General features: G+C 47.2%; 1 protein-coding gene across 2 annotated transcripts in view; it reads left to right on the top strand.

The window, feature by feature from the left end:
- FSTL4 (follistatin like 4) overlaps positions 1–15996 on the top strand; it is a 409848-nt gene that overhangs the window by 46811 nt on the left and 347041 nt on the right. For both annotated transcript variants that reach the window (XM_084762862.1, XM_084762861.1), the window contains exon 3: positions 31–64. In XM_084762862.1, coding sequence (XP_084618988.1) covers positions 31–64 — 34 coding nt within the window. The remainder of the gene's footprint in view (positions 1–30; positions 65–15996) is intronic.

The following is a 15996-nucleotide window of genomic DNA, read 5'->3' as shown; positions in this document are numbered from 1 at the left end:
CTTCAAGACCACGTCTCTCTTCTCTTTCAGGAAAGCAGAGGCTTTGACGTCCCAGGAAGAGAAGGTAGGGACATTCACTTGCATCACATCATTCCTGGCGCTGTCAGGTTGGAACTGGTTTGGGTGACGCTGAGATGAATTTCAGCCTATGGGCAGCCTGCTCTTGGAAGTGCCGTGTGGTCCTTGTGGTCCATCCTGTGTGCTAGCTGTTTGCCTCTTGGCGCCAAGAGGTGCAAGAACTTGAGGCCGGATTTGCCCGTGAGAACAGGGGCTTGTACCTTCACGGTGGCTCCTGGGAACTGGCACACTCAGGACCCACATCCGTGGTCTCTAAAGCTGACTCTCATTTTGGGGTGGTGTTCGAAGTCATTTGGTTTTACTCAGCAGAAAACATCAATAATAGCCACATCAAAACAACAGCAAGTGGTTCAGGGTTTGGGGACTTTGTTTCATTGTGGGACAGGCAAAGCCACTATGAAAAACGTATCTGATTAGACGTTTACAGCTTCAGCTAAGCCAGAATAGGAACAACCAGTTAATTTCCCTTTTGAAAACAGTTCCATGATGTTCCATTCTCCCTGCCAGCCTTCCTCTGGCACATTTGTTTTCTGGTCTCAGAGGTAAGCATGTACGGATGGCAATTTCAGACTCTTCTAACGGAAATCTCTTTTATTTACTTTCAGTAACAGCTAGTCTCTAATGAGCAAATGTCTTTTGTGCGATTTGTAGAATCACGTCTTTATTGTAGGAATTGGAGGGAGTGAATAAATTCAGAAACTATAGCGTGTTCAAGTTCTAGTACGTAGGCTTTGATTTTAGCCTTAATCACACTCTGCTCTGTGGTGCTGTCTCTAACAAGAATAATGCTGGGGTAGAAAAACACTCTTGCCTTTTAAGTCACTCATATCTTTCCTCCCGGTTAGTTAGTGCCTATGTTATTCCCCTCAGTGGGAAGCTTGGATAACCGTGGTACCAGCATGCCGTTTAAGAGGTCAATAGCATCCTGGCAGTGTTGTCCATGCCAGCCACCCAAGTGGCTGCTGTCTGTGCTTCTGAAACAGGAAATGCTGAGGATCTGGGGAACATGATTCTAGCACTGCCCTGGAGATTGGTTCAACAGGCGAGCTACATTCTTTGGATATTGATAACAAATTAAATTGAATGAAGGTATAGGGGGTGGGCTTATTTTTGAAAATTGTGTTCCCAGTGGGAACAGTGACTGTCAGCTGGAGAGAAGTAGCCATAATAAAGGTAGAAGTTGGCATGAACTGTGGCTTTGAGTAATAAGCTGCCCAGTGAGCACTCCTGACTGAGAATCTCTACAGTTAATTTGCATGAAGGAATCACACAGAAACTTAACCTTTTTGTAATCTTACTGTCTGTTGAAAATGTCTTTGATTGGATTGGAGTCCTGGGACAGACAGCCCTGTGTGTTTTCTTTTCAAAGACAAAGAAACTTTGTCTTTGGAATTTATAGGACTTAGAATTCCTCAGTGAGGGTGAGTACCCCAGGAAGGGACAGACATGGGTGGGTTGTGCTGGCTTCATTCACAGCTCTGTTCCCTAAGCATCAGCTTCCACAGTGGCTGACTGGTAACATGCTCTTTGGGCTGTTGTTAGCAAGGCTCTTCTGACACCAGACTTAGTTTCCTTCTATTGTGAATGATGTCTTCCTTATTGTTGTTGTTGTTGTTGTTGTTGTTTTTTCTGTCAACATTGAGTGGGTAAGAGTTCTTAATGTCAATACTTGCCACATGGCAGTGAAAGAGGGAGGTTGGGGCCTCAAAGGATGCCTCAGGTGTTTGGAGACCTGAGAACCCACTGCCATGGTCCTGGATCTTCAGAATGCTATTTAGTATATAAAAAAAATAATAGAAGCACTGTGAAAATTTCACCGAATTATTCCTGTCAAGGAAAGTAGGTCATTATTGGCTACACGTGTTGCTCAGACTTGACCTGGAGCTGACTCAGGGGTCAGCCATGTGCAATTCACCAAGCCCAGGAGGGTCCAGAGTACTGGAGAGAAACTTTGAGTCTTAAAAGCATGTTGGTGTGTTTTGTTTCATTCCTCCGCCTAACTCAGGGCACCAGCACCACCTGAGACGTATGCAATGCAAATCACCACTTTGAGTTTTGACAGTGACCAACTAAGTCTGTATGGCGATGCACGAGAGAAGCCACCACTAACCGGGGAGATGATGGAATCTAGTCTGAATCACAGAGGGACCAGGGACCAGGGAGGTGACTGCATGTGACTTTATTCAGTGCTCCTGGGCCCTGTGTCCTTTGGGCCTCATCTCAAGTTACCCCTGCCTCATACCAGTCAACTCTTTCCTGAAGCCGTTGGCTTGGGCTGCTACCCCATCCTACTCATCACCCAAAGGAAGACACTTCTTCCACTCCTCTCCCTGTTCCCACTATCCTAGGCCAGGGCCAGTAATTTATTTAGTATGTTTCTTTATTAACCGGATATTTTTATATTTGAGAATTTCATGCATACAATATGTTTGGATCATATTTGCCCCCACTCCTTCTATCTCTCCCAGATCCACCCCTACAGCCCCAGACTTCATGTCCTTTTTTTCCCCCATAAATTATTGAGTCCAGTTTGTGCTGCTTATATGACTAGGAGTCTAAGGGCATCTACGGAGGCATAGGCAACCTTAGATGCTGCACCTTTAAAGAAAAATGATTCCCCCCCCACCCCCACCAACAGCCAACAGCTGTCGATAGTTTCTAAGCCAGGGGTGGGAGGTAGTGAGCCCCTCCTCACACTCACCCATGCTAGAATGTTGCCTGGCTTGCTCTCACGCAGACAACTACACCTGAGGTGAGTTCGGGTGCAGCGGTGCTGTGATGTCCAGAAGACATTGTCTCAACACAGTCCTTTGTGACTCACGGCTCTTGGGATCTTTAGGCCCCTTCTTCCTTCTCTTCCTTGATGTTTCCCAAGCCTTGGGCACAAGAGATATGATAATAGATGTCCCAGTTATGGCTGTCATTTATTCTTTGCATTTTGGCCAGTTCTGAATCTCTGTGTTAATCGCACTGTCCACGGCACAAAGAAGCTTCTCTGGTGAGGCCTGAGAATGCCATCCATTTCCGGGTATAGAGAAACAGTAACAACTTGATCTTGCCCACTGGGAGGCTGAAGACCGTTTGATAATTTGCCCTTTTAACAACATAGCAGTAGTAAGTTTACCCCGGATTGATAATATCAGCCATGCGTCTCCTCTGAGAAAGCTTTATATCTAATCATAAAGTAGTTGGTAAAGCCCCGTAATGTTCACGCCACTATGGCACCCACCGACATATCTTGCCAGGCTGGGTTGTTATTGTGGCTTTCCCAGTTCACAGCTGGGCATGACTGGTGATGACTTTTCTCTCCCATCAGGCTACGCAGAACCTTGTGGTGATTAATAATGATCTCTTGGATTGAGCACAAGCTGCCCCTACTCACCCAGGTCTCATCTTCATGTTATACTAGTGAAGACCCACGACCTTTGGGTTTTAAAGAGATAATTTAAAAGAGATATTCTGGACTGTTACTACAAGGGTTTAAAGTACCATTATAGTTCGTCAGTGTGCATTGCCATCTCTGGTAATGTTATATTCAAATATGTTCTAATAAAAAGAAAATACACGTTCTTTTTAATATCCGTTAGATGTTCCTGGGGGGTGCATTGATGCGAGGGCTTCAGGTTCAAATAAGCTTAGTGTCGTGGGGTTAATGTAGAACAATATTTTGAGACTTCTCTCAAAGAAAACATAGAGACTTACCAAAAAAAAAAAAAGGGGGGGGGAGTACAGTGAAGTGCTATACTGGAATTTGTGAACATGACCTTATTTAATAGAGTCGCCTTAGACAATATACATACCAAGTTAAGATAGAGTCATACTGGATCAGTGTTGACTTTAGTCCCATGAGTGGCAGTGGGAACTTCAAATATAGACATTGAAAAAGAACGTCACGTGAAGGGAGAGAAAGGCTTTGCTGGCAACCGCTAGCTAAGAAGAGACGCAGGAGCGCTGGTCTCTAGAGCCTTCAGACAGAGGCCACGAATGGTCCAGCCAACCCCTCCTTAGATTTTAGTCTTCTGATTTTCAGGACTGTAAGAAAATGAATTCCTGCCTTTGAAGCCTCCTAGTTTGTGGAACTTTAATGCATCAGTGTGTGTGTCCCCCCCACCCCTGCCGCACCACTACCCCAAAGTGTTGAATTTTAAAAAAAAAAAATCCGATGAGTTGAATGGCTGTGGCTGAGTTTGTTTGGGCTGCAGGATGCTCTGGCTTTTGTGTTAAATAGACTCTCAGCAGGGATGATAACAGGCAGCATTTCTCCAAACCAGATTCCCATGGGAGGAGACAAATTTTATTTTGCTGTCTTGGTGTTCACGGCTGGCACTGCACTCTGTGCGTTCTCAAGGCCTGCTCTGGCGAATCCAGTCCAGCAGAGAGATTTCCTCAGTGGCCAGGCTCCAGGGCTGAGCCTGCCTGGGATGGCAAGGTGAGTGCAGTGACACTGACTAAAACTCATTATGAAATTGCAGAGAATTCTATATCTCCCTTGACCTTCAGTAGTCCATTGGCAGATAGCACCTCTCATTTGAGACTCCTCCCCCCCTTCCTTTCTATGTTCCCAGTGGAGACAAGGACTTTCTGAATCCCCCTCCCCTAGGACTGCTGCCTCCCTGTGACACCCCACACTTACAGGTGGTGGCTGTTTAAGTTGTCTGATCTCAATTCGTCCCCGTCAAGTGATGTATAGCACATGACATTGGCTGCCAAGCCCACATAGCTGAGGGCAACTCATGGAGGGACGTTCCTGAGACTTTGTAGTTAGGCTTGTGGTAATGACTGTCCTACAGTAGTAAAGATTTGTAGGACAACAGGCTATAGGGTGTCTCTAGGCCAGGACATGTTTTCCTTAGAGGGACAAAACTGTGGCTTATATGTTTAATATAAGAAAATTATTAGAAGCTACCAGATGTCAGATATTAGAATATATGAGGTTTATTAAGTGAGCATGGGGAGAGAAGGAAAGGGGGAGGGGTACCCCGAGAGAGAGAGAGAGAGAGAGAGAGAGAGAGAGAGAGAGAGACAGAGAGAGAGAGACAGAGAAACACAGACAGAAGAAGAGAGGAGAAGATTAAGAGGGAGAGAAAGGAGTAAGCCTGAGGAGTAAGAATAAAAGCAAGAGGGAGGGGCGAGGTAGGGCTGCCCTTTTGTATAGCCCTGGGCAGGGCCACGCCCCATGGCAGGTAGGCAATAACATCACAAGTAAGCAGACTAAAGCATAATCCTAACAGTTGCTTCTTCATGACAACCCTGTACCAACCTTGAACCTAGTGTTCAGGGCCCACCTGAGCTAGCTGCTTTGTCTGCTTTCCAGAACAAGACTTTTTATATCTTTCCCAGACATCTAAAAAACATCAGTGTGTGTGTGTGTGTGTGTGTGTGTGTGTGTGTGTGTGTGTGTGTATGTATGTATGTGTGTATGCATGCCTGTATCTGTGTAAGCACATGCCTATGGAGATTGGAGGGCTGAGTGTTAGGCATCTTTTCTGCTGAACCTGGAACTCACTTTATAGTAGTAAAGATTGGGGTAGGAAAACAAGACCATGGAGTGTCTCTGGGCCAGATCATGTGTCCTCCTTAGAAGCCAGCTGGCCAGTCTCCACCTGCCCAGCTCTGGGACTGCAGACTCACACTACCCTGTCCTGTCTTTTTAACATGGGCACTGGGGATCTTAACTCAGGCCTTGCTTCTCCACAGCGAGCCTTCTACCCACTGAGCCATCTTCCTAGCTCGAGCACACCATTCTTTTTACACCCCTCTCCAGACATCTGAAATTTAATTTCGACCTTTTCTGAAACTTCACAGCGAAGTGTTGCCAACCTTGGTCCTTCTGAGACACTCCCATGTCCACCCGGAGGGCAGGTGCTGATTGCGCCTGCCAGAACCCATCGGCTCACACCAGCACTTTTCTCTGACTGATCCCATCACTTTGAATTACAGCCGTGGGAACACCCTTGAGCTCGTGGAGCAAGTGGCTTGGATAATTCAGCCCTTGTCAGCTATCGCTGAAGGGCAGGAGGTGATCTGTAAGCTATTCCAGATGTCTGTGATTGTGCGGTGATTAGGGGCTGGAGTTTGAAGCTGGGCACCGGAGTGTCATGTTCCATTACTGGCCCTCCCAAGGATGGTTCACTTATGTGTTCCAGCCTCAGCCAGCTGGGCCTGGCTTTCCAGCAAGACAATAGAGAGGCTGGGAGGGCAAGACTGCTGCTGGCTTCCTAGGAGAGGAAAGGAGGGAGTGACTGTCATCCTTAGCCTGGGTGGCTCTGGGTACTTAGCAAGGTAAATCCCCCCAACTTGCCAATACTGAGTGTGAAACTGGGACCCTGACTTCCTCAGAGCCCTTGGAATCAGTTCCCAGTCAACAGCTGCCTTTAATGGCCCCCTTATTGTTCTGCGCATCTGGGGGGACTTCAGCTATCAAGATCCGTGTGGTGTTTGCCATTAATCCTCATTTTGTTGAGCAGATGTTTTCTGGATCTTGCAGTTGCCTGCATAATGTGTCTTAGTCTAATGTGAAGTGGCCGACTCTGGGCTGAGACAGATGAATGAACTACCAGGGTTTGGGGTTTTTTTGGGGTGGTGGTGGGGCAGCTAACTTCTTTAATGGCTGCAGGTAGAGATAACTTAAAGAAAACCTACTAGAGCTGACAGTGCTTGGGACAACGAGTCCTTGTGAGTTCTAGACTTGAGCCGAGGCAAGGTGAGGCGTGCCCCACGCCCCAGCGCTTCACCCCTCAGCCTTGGAGCTTTGCTCATTCTTGCAAAACTGCTGAGCTCAAATAAGTTGAGAGTGACGCCTGCTTCTTTTCATTCCTGACCCTTCAGATTTTTTTTTTTTCAGCAGATAGTTGTACTCAGTTGCTCCAAGGTAGATGGGAAATGGGCAGCCCTGATGCTAGGGTGTCTATTCAAGTGCCCCAATTCTACACTCAGGCTTTTTTTATTTGTGTTTATATAATCATGTGTGTGTGTGTGTGTGTGTGTGTGTGTGTGTGTGTGTGTGTGTGTGTGTGTACCCATACGTCATGGGTTGTGGAGGTCAGAGGACAATTTATAGGAGTTGGTTCCCTCCTTCCTGTGGGTCCTGTTGACTAAACTCAGAAACATCAGGCAAAGCTGCCTGCTAAGCGACCTCACCATTCCTCCACACTCTTCAACCACCTCATAAATACAGTGCTCATAGAGTCTTATCCTTGGGGATTACTATCATGACATGTGGACCACGGATGTCTCTAGAGTTCATGAGGAGTCATTGTGAATGGATAGTGATTCCTGTCCTAGTTTCATTTCTGTTGCTGTGATAAAATACCTTGACGCAAAAAAAAATAATAATAATAATAGAAGGGAAAAGAGGGTTATTTGGTTTACAGTTCCGGGTTCCAGTCTACACTTGCAGGGGAGTTGCGTCGTCAGGAGCTTGAGACAGCTGATCACACCGCATCCATAGTCAAGGACAGAGAGAAATATTGCACCCATGTCACCTGCTTGCTCACCCAGGAAGTTTTCTTCACTCTTACACAGTTTGGGGGGGCCAAGTCTAGGGAATGGGGTTGCCCACAGTAGGCTGGGTCAATTAGTAATCAGTACAACACCCTGCAGACGTGCCCACAGGACAACCTGCTCTAGATAGTTCCTCAACTGAGCCACTCTTCCTGGGTGGTTCCAGGTTGTCAAGTTGACTGTTAGGATTTCCCAAAGGTATGAACCACTGCAGATTCATGAGGACCAGGAGATCAGTCCTTCCCCAAGTCCACCATTATGACCCCACCCCTCAATGTCCTGGAGAGAGAGGAAATGGGGTGACACCGATGGGACCTACCAAGCCCTCATTCTTGTGCAGAAGTTGCAACCTACCGAGCATCCAGCAGAAGTGAAGACTGGCGTCTGTCATCTTCCTTCCTTTCTTAGCCCCCAAACCAGAAGGAGTCTCTACCTTTTAGGAACCTTTGAAATGGGCTTCGGTCCATAAGCACTGAAGCTTTGTGAAGCTGTTTGCTCCAGCATATTAATGTGCCACGGGCAAGCCTTTCGAGTTAATTATCTGTGACTTAAGAACCATTTGTTTCTGTCTCTTCGTCTCATTGTCACCCAGGACTTTCCTTTATTAGGAAACGAAGTAGAGAACCCAGCTGACCACTATGTCCTAATTCCCCGGCTGTCATTAAAATGAGTTTACCTCTTAAAAATTCTTTCTAACAACCCCTACCTCCCAAACCTGTGCCATCTCATTATTTTCAGATCGCGTTGTCTCTTAACAAATCTTTAATTTCTCTGCGTTGGCATGAGCGGAGCCCAAACTGGGACTAAGCTGAAGGAGAAGGTAGCTCATCTAAATTAGCAAGGCTGTCAATGTTCTCTCGTGATTTATCAGCCTTACCAGCTGAACAGTTGGCTTTTTTTTTTTTTCCTTTTCTCCAGCTATGGAGGGAGCATCACAATGTGTCTTCTAAGGTGCATATGCTGGTGAGCCAGCCATGGTGACCCTGAAGGGCCTTTCTGGGCCACATGGCCATAGTAGTGGGAAGGGTTTGTAAGTTACCACCTGTTTGTGGGTCTCTATATACACTCCTATTTGGGTTGTATTTCTTGCTCAAGGCTTCTATCCAGTTCCTGGTAATGCTTCCCAGCCTGCTTATCGAAGGCTTGGTGTATAATGTTGGATTTTACCTTAGAAAAAACCTTGTCTCAGTGTCCCCAGGAAGTCAAGACCCATATTCTGGAGAGATGAGAAGGTTGGGTGGCCACTGGCTCAGTGTTACTTGACAACAACCCACAGGCCCTTGACACCAAGGGTTCAGCCAATGGTGGGGAGGCTTGGTGGCTTCTGGGTGTGGTTGGCATTGTGGGACATTGCCCAGAGCTAGTTTGCCTCTAGACTAGCAACTCCCATCTTCCCCAGCCTCTGCAGGCCAAGGCTCCTTAGTTATTCCTAGGTCACTTGGCTTCTCTCTCACCACCACAAAGGCAATGTCCAGGGGCCATGTTAGAGTTAGACAGTTAGTGTCAGTGATGGAGAAGCTGCTCTGTGAAAAGGTAGTGCAATTGCTAGGTCATTGGTTGCTAACGGAAGTTTCCTTGAGATAACGGAAGGACGCTGTGTGTACAGAGCTGAGGAGCCACGGTCCTTGCCTATCTTACACAACAGGGCTGAGCAGTCCAGCAGCGACTGCATGCTGACGAGGCCAGGATTCCAAAAGCTCCTCAGACCCCCAAGCCTGACGCCTCAGTAGTCCCAACATGTCACTGAAGGCCCAAAAGATCTGACGGGGGGGGGGGGGTCACTTGTAGTCAATCCATGTTGGAGGCTAGAGAACCTGGAGTCTTAAGCCAGCAGGAGATGACCACAGCGGTGATGGACACACCCAGAGAGCAACAGACAGTGACAGGCAACACCGCCTTTTCCTCAGGCCACAGGTCATCTGTCCTCAGTCAGTTCTCTCTGGAAACATCCCCCAAGACAGGTGGTTCTAAATCTAGCTGACAATCAAAATCCACCACCACAGAGAGTCTTAAATCTTTCTCCAAAGGATGGTTTGTAGCACAGGGTCTCCCTTGACTCCCTTCACCCCACCCCCCCACCCTTGGGTGCTGCACAAACTCACTGTCATTTTCTTAGGCCATGTAATAAGACTCCACTCAGCTGGCTGAAACAAACAAAAGTGACTTGGTGGACTTGTGTGTAAGTGGCGTACCTATGGACAATCTCAGCTTAGGCTGGTTGTGGGGGAGGCTTGCCGGCTGGCTTCAGGCACACTTGATGTAGGCCCAGGGATCTGGTTTTTCCCTTCAGTTCACTCCCTCACAGTCAGTGCCAACCTTCCTCCTCACAAAGCAAGTTCAGCAAAGGAGAGGTAGCTTCCCCCTCTCACTGGGCTGCTGGGGTTCCCTGGGACTGCACACACTGGGTCACGTGGCCCTGCGGAGCCAATGACTGAGGACTAGGGGAGAGTCTCCCTCTAGCTGTGCTCTGTTTGGCAAGTCATAAACAAATATGGGAGGGAGGTGTATCCCTAAGTGACCGGCTGGGACTTGGAAGCAGTAAGGAAAGCATCTGCAGTGCCAGCATGCCCTGTCTGGAGACAGGAAGTGGAGACAGGAGAATACCCAGCAGCTCGCTGGCCAGCTAGCCAGCTTACAGCGCCTCTCAGCCAGAGTTGCCAACTGCCATCAAGGCTGCTTGTTCCTTAAGCCATTCCCATTTCGCACTGTGTGTGCATGTGCATGTTTGAAACAAGGTCTTACTATGTAGCCCAGGCTGGCCTCTGACTGACAGAGACCAACCTGCCTCTGCCTCCTGAGTGCTAGGATGAAAGGCAAAGGCATGCTCCGCCATGCCTCACCCACACTGTCTGCTTTTTCAGATAGTCTAGGGACAAAGGCTCCCTCCCTTCAAGTCTACAGGGAAGAAGGGTTCTGATGGAAACATTTTTAGAATGTCCCCATAAACACCTTCTGAGGTGGGGCAGTGCACTCTCATTTTGTAACTAGAAAAAACAAAACAAAACAAAAAACCTGGGCGGTGGGGAGTTGCGACTTAGCGCTGTAGGAAACTGACTACAGAATTGAGCCATGGGTTTCACAGAGGCCACTGGGGAAAATACATTTGTTTGCCATATCAGACGGTGTTCCAAAGTTCAGGCTCAATCGTAGACTCCTTGTTCTCCATGTGATGAGCCTGCAGGGGTGGAGGGCAAAGGGCTCGGCAGGGGTCTTAAGTGATGGTGAGCCTTGCTTGCTTGGGAGCCCTGGCTCGATGCAGCCATAAGGAAGTTGAGCCGCCACATCAGGGGATATGGGGCTGGTGGCAAGTTGTGGGAGGAAGGGGACATTCCAACCTGTGTGTTTTTACTAAATTTAGGGTTCCTTTCTGATTGGAAGCAGGGATCCCACCCAGCTGCTTGGTGGCCTTATCTGAAGTTCAGTCATTTGCATGAGCCACTGAGGCAGCCATTCAGACAGGAGCCTGGAGTCCCACAGCCAAGAGGAACAGATTACACATGCTTAAACAAACTCTTGAGCGGAACAGATAATGACTTGGTCTCCTGCTTTGTTTTTTTAAAGACAGTGGGTTTGTAAAAATGGGCTATGAAATCACTTTTATCTTGAAGTGTTCCTAAGCCACCTTTGCTCTTGATGTACTTTATAGTTTCTCCTCTTTTTCTATTTTTATTTCTTTTTTACACTCATTTATTTGTAGGTGAGGCAACATGTGTCAACAGCTGTGTCACTCATCTCCTACCACGTAGGTCCCTGGAATCAAACTGAGGTTGTCACCTGGTTGCAAGTGCCTTGACCCACTGAGCCATCTCACCAGCTCCAGCTGTGTTCTCCTTCTAACATCTTGAAGAGAATGTGTGAGTCAAGAAAGAATCACATCACGCTACTACCATTGGTGTTAGAAGAGGAACCAAGCTCAGAGACAGCAAGGGACTTGTCCCAGGTCACACAGCTTATGGCTTCTAGTTCAGTGTGCTCATTAAGCTTACTTGAGGAAGTTTATAGATTAAGATCCAAGTGGGCTGGGGCTGGGGATGTAGCTCAGGGGTAGAGTTCTTGTCTAGCGTGCAGGAAGTCCATCCCCAGCACTATATACCAGGCAAGATAGGATGTGCTTGCGACCCCAGTAGTGTGCGAGGTAGACTCAGGAGGATCTGAAGGTCAAGGTCATCCTTAGCTGAGGAGAGATTTAGAAACCATGCTGAGCCGCTTGAGATTGTATTTCAAAACAAACAAAATGGCAACAACGAAAACCAATAAGAAAGCAGAGATTAAAAATAACCCCCTTGGAACCCCTTGGGGCCGAGCAAAGAGAACTTACCTGTCCATGTAATGACCCCTTATTTGGGAAATCAGGATGTTCAAAAATGTAGAGTCCAGTCACATTCAAGGTGCTTGTCTATGCTGATGTTTAAGCACCACGTGGCATAGTTCATGGTGTGAAATTTTGACAGTTTAAAACAGACCCAGGCTGTCTTCCCTGGGGCTGGAGAGATGGCTAGGGGGTTTGGGGCACTTGCTGCAGATCTGAGCAGTCTGGCAGATCTGTTGTTCTCAGTTCCCAGCACCCACATGGAGGCTATCAACTGTCTGTAACTCCTGTTCCCCAGGGATCCAACACCCTCTTCTGTCCTCTGTGGGTACCTGGCACACATGTGGTGCACAGACATACATGCAGGCAAAACACACATGCGCATAAAGTTTTAAAAACAGGAAAGAAAACAAACTGACTTTTGCTGCCACATGCCAGCAGACACACCAGTAACCCCCAAGCCCAGATGCCCCCAGATGAACAGTTCTGGAGCTGTGCTGAGAGCTCCATGTGTCCTGGAGACCAGTCCACAGGTGCTTGGTGGAAGCCAGGAACAGGGTGCGGTTCCCCCATGAATTTCAGAGCTCAGTTCTTTGTATTCTCTCACACCCAGGCCTCTCCGTGGTTTTCCATAGGGTGTCTTTTCTTCTTCTTCCTTTAAAAATGATGTGTGTGTATGTATGTATGTGTGTATGTATGTGCATTTGTGATGTGTGCTCAAATTTACATGCCACAGTTCACATGTGGAAGTCAGAGGACAGCTTTGTGGAGCTGGGTCTCCCCTTCCTCCTTTTGGTGGGTTCTAGGGGTCAGAGACTCGGGTCATCAAGTTTGGTGGTAAAGGCCTTCACCCACTGACCCTCCCACCTGCCTCTTCTGGAGGGTTTCTAAGGAGCGGGATAATTTGCAGGCATAACAGCAAATGCCTGCCCTCCGAGCCTTTTGGACACAGCACACCTTTTCAAAACAAGGAGGCAGGGGCAGTGACACTTTATTTCTTTTCGTCATTGTTTAACAAGCTCAGCAGCATCTGTGTGTTTAGGAAATAATGAAATCATTGCTTCTTCCCCAAGAGATTTCGGCAAGCAGAGCTGTCCAGGGCTCACCCATCTGTCCAAAGCCCACATCACAATGCGGAGTGTCTCAGGAGGAGACCAGATGAAGCCATCTCAGAACCAAATGCTTTAGAACACTCTTGGTTCAGAGTGTATCCATGCCTGGTGGTAGGGTCCATTAGGATGTGGGAGTCATAGATCTGAGATGCTGAAAATATAGGGAGACATGGGTCCATAGCCCCAAACCATATTTAAGTGACCTGGGAAAATACTAGATGTGCCCCAAGTTTCGGCAGGTCAGCCCCGTAGCCAGTCTTTATAGCTGTACCCTTTCTACCAAGCAACCTGCCTGTCTCAGGCATGGTAGCAACCTGCCCTCCGTGGTAGTGCCGTTCAGGCTAGCATCCCAGCTACCCAAATGCTGAACCTGTTGTGCTTTGCATATGAAGTGCCGCCCTCCCAAAGGCTGTATTATAGTTTTGTCCCAGCTGATGGCGTTAGTAGGAGGTGGCTGGAGGAGGAAGCCCTGACCTCACCAATGGGTCAGTCTATAGATGACTTCATAGCTGGACGAGCTGTTAGGAGGAGGGACCTGGCTGGAGTTTTCCATTACTGAGGAAGTACCTTTGAAGGGTACAGCTTGTATCTGACCCTTAGTCAACCTCTTCCTCTTTTCCCCTCTTGCTTCTCTGCTGCCATGAGGTAAGCAGCTCTTTTCCCACTGTGCTCATCTCCCACAATGCTCTGTCACTACAGCCCAGGGACTAATGGATGCTGAGAATTCTGTAACTCTTCAATACTCAAGGGGCTACTTTAGGTTCTGCCAAACTTACTGAATTTCTCCTGAGCCATCTTGGGTCCCCCTCCCCCCCCAGTTTTCAACCAAACACAGGCTTCTTCAAAACCTCTGTACCCAAATCCCACTTCATAGTTGTTTGAAGCATAAGGTAGTCCACAAGCCAGGAGCAGTCTGTAACCATATTTTGTTTGACTTAGATTATCAACCTATAGGAGTGTTTTTTTTCTATTTTAATTTGAATGAATTGCCATTTTAAAAAAAATGAACATTTTGCACATGTTTTTCAAAATAACCCTGATCCCACATAGCATCCTGCAAAAACTACCCTGGAGGCAGCCGTGTCCCTAGATGTGCAGTCTCATCTGTCTGACACAGTCCACACATGCCACTGGGCATCTCTGATACTGATACCATGAGCTGGATACAGTACAGGAAATAAATGCAGCCACATGGAAAGCCTTAGAAAGCTTCATTCATCAAGCTATCTGTGTGGCTTTAGGGAAAAAAATGGGTTAATTTGTTTTACACGTGTGTGTGTGTGTGTGTGTGTGTGTGTGTGTGTGTGTGTGTGTTATGTATACCACAACATAGGATGAAAGTCAGAGGGTAGCTTGGAGGACTTGGCTCTTTCCTCTCACCAGATGACTTCCAGAAATCAAACTCAGCTTGTCAGGTTTGGTGGCAAGCACCTTTGCCCACTGATCCAGCTCACTATTGTACTCAGGTGTCATGGATACAAACCACAGTGCAGCAGGCAATGCCAGTAAGAGGAGGACAAGATGCCCACCGTCACCCCAGAGGCAGACTTGCCCGTATCTACTCCTCACTCCCCGGAAGTTATCTCATGACACTGGTGTTTAGAAGTGGGTCCTTGGGTTCCCCATTCATCTATCTTAATTTCTGGGATTAAGCCCTTGATCTATAAACATTCACTCTAGGCAAGAAATTTGCAATCAAGTGCTGGGTGTGGTAGTTAATATGTGTGCCTCTTTACGTCAGTTGCACAAATGTAAAATGGAGTGCTGCTTAAGCATTTAAAAGACACTCCACATGTGTTGGAAGTAATTACTTTCCAGGGATATTTCCCACTGATGTCCCATTGCATCTAAATACGTATTTATAGGACTCAGTGGACTAGAATAGTTCTAATTGATATATTTCAGTTCGCTGGGTTAAAAAAAAGAGAGAGAGAGAGAGAGAAGCATTTTGAAGCATATTTTTAATCAGTGTGTTTGTCCCAAAGATAGTGTTTGGCATCTCCAAATCAGTCACGTGGTATTAGGAAAATATTACATATGGTAGGCTCCTCGCACAGATTTAGAATTTAATGAGAAGTGACATTGCAGCCTAAGCATGACTATCGCTGCAACTTGGAATCTGGGCTCATGAATGTCCTAGAGCTCAGAGGAGCTGGTGAACTCCCTCGGTGTCACTTTCTTAATGTGCAAAATGCATATGACACCCAGCCGCTGCCCTGTGTGGTGAGAACTAATGCTTGCTGAGTTGCAAGTGCTGTTCTAATAAAACAGTCTTAATTGTTTGCTTTGTACACTTTCTATTTTATTGTTTTTATTATTTCTCTTGCCTCCATAATTGGTAATTATTGGGTTCCCATTAATTCTTTATTAGTCAGTTTATAAACACTATCTTGTGATTTATCCTCTCGCTCACACTCGCTCTCCCCCAAATGTCATTAGCAGAGGCAAGAGACCAGTGTGTGCCTCTCCGCCGGCGTGTAATGGGGCCGGCAGGGCTGCGAGCAGCTTCTCATGGCTCACTCTTGTCTTTAGGACTGATCATTCCCAATTACCTGGTTGCTTTGCTGTGAAAGGCTGAAACCCGGGAGGTTTATTAGAAAGCATTCTAAAGAAGCAGTAAGAAGCATCTCACCCAGATGAACAAGGATGCTAAGCTCCTTTTTTTCTTTCCATTTTTATTTTTAAATGGGAAAGAGGAGAAAAAAGTGTGCCCTGGGACAAGCCTCCTGAATGTAAATGACCATGTAATGTGGCATGCGAGGCCAAAGGTCACTGAATCATCATTCATACAGACCAGAGAGGCCAAGGCCCACGGAGCCTGAGACGTAGCATCTTGACTGTGCTTCCAGCTACTGCTGCTCAGGTCCATTCTCCTGCTTCTCCCCTGTGATCCCACATAAAATCCAACCATGTTCTCCTCTCTTGGGGTTGGGGGCTCAGCCTTATCAAATTCTGTAGGCAGTCATTCTGAGTTATGACCCAACTCATTGGATC

Source organism: Acomys minous (genome assembly GCF_964271855.1).
Source record: "Acomys minous genome assembly, chromosome: 16".
Taxonomy (NCBI): Eukaryota; Metazoa; Chordata; class Mammalia; order Rodentia; family Muridae; genus Acomys; species Acomys minous.
This window is presented reverse-complemented; position numbering and strand designations above follow the sequence as displayed.